This window comes from Aplysia californica, unplaced genomic scaffold, assembly GCF_000002075.1.
Source record: "Aplysia californica isolate F4 #8 unplaced genomic scaffold, AplCal3.0 scaffold00588, whole genome shotgun sequence".
NCBI classification, from domain to species: Eukaryota; Metazoa; Mollusca; class Gastropoda; order Aplysiida; family Aplysiidae; genus Aplysia; species Aplysia californica.
This window is the reverse complement of record NW_004797858.1, coordinates 290,789-291,532: the sequence shown is the minus strand read 5'-3', so window position 1 is coordinate 291,532 and position 744 is coordinate 290,789. Positions and strand designations below refer to the sequence as shown.

The 744-nt window shown below is 43.8% G+C and overlaps 1 protein-coding gene across 1 annotated transcript in view; it reads right to left on the bottom strand.

Annotated features, from left to right (window-relative positions):
* Positions 1 to 744, bottom strand: part of LOC101859812 (serine/threonine-protein kinase 36) — a gene marked incomplete in the record, with an annotated part of 53,674 nt that overhangs the window by 2,551 nt on the left and 50,379 nt on the right. The window contains 1 exon segment of the mRNA XM_035972135.1: positions 505 to 601. Coding sequence (XP_035828028.1) covers positions 505 to 601 — 97 coding nt within the window.

Sequence of the window (744 nt, the reverse complement as noted above, 5' to 3'; positions counted from 1 at the left end):
TGAGAGTTGTGGTGATTTATTGAAATACCCCCAAAAACGCCAGTCTTCAACGCTTGTGATTGGTTAAAGGGCCAAGTCGCAAGTGAGTTAAACAGGAGTCAAGATATTTGTGATTGAAGGAGGAAGGGGTCGCCCCGTTTCAGTGGTAAAATTAGCGAGAAAATGGCGCCAAAGTTTGACAATTTCAATAGCTTGAGAGTCCGTGAAAACGATAAAATTACACATTTTGTGCCTTTAATCGACGTTTTTCTGTAAAATTCACATGGTAATGTGTTTTTGGACACAAAAGAGGGTAAGCTAAAAAATAAAATTCAATCAGTTTCCAAACTGGCAGAAAAATGCCTGTTTCTCCGATTTCCTTATTTTGACATACAAATACATCTGATTTAACCACGCTGCCTCACAAAAATATCTTTTAAACAATACGGAAAACTCAATCTTTGCATTATCCTTGGTCTCCACAGGGGAAAAAAATTTCGACAAAAATCAAGAATCAATGATTACCTTTTTGAGTTCGTCTCGCGTGCACAAACTGCGCAAGGCAAGAAGGGCATTGGTCTGTACCACAGAGTGGGCGTCGTGGCAGGACGTCTCCAGTAAACTGAATAGTGGTGGGTGTGTGGTGGGTCGTGAGTGGTGGGTGTGTGGTGGGTCGTGAGTGGTGGGTGTGTGGGTCGTGTGTGTGAGTGGTGGGTGTATGGTGGGTATGTGGGGTGGGTGTGTGTGGTGGGTGTGTGGGTCGTG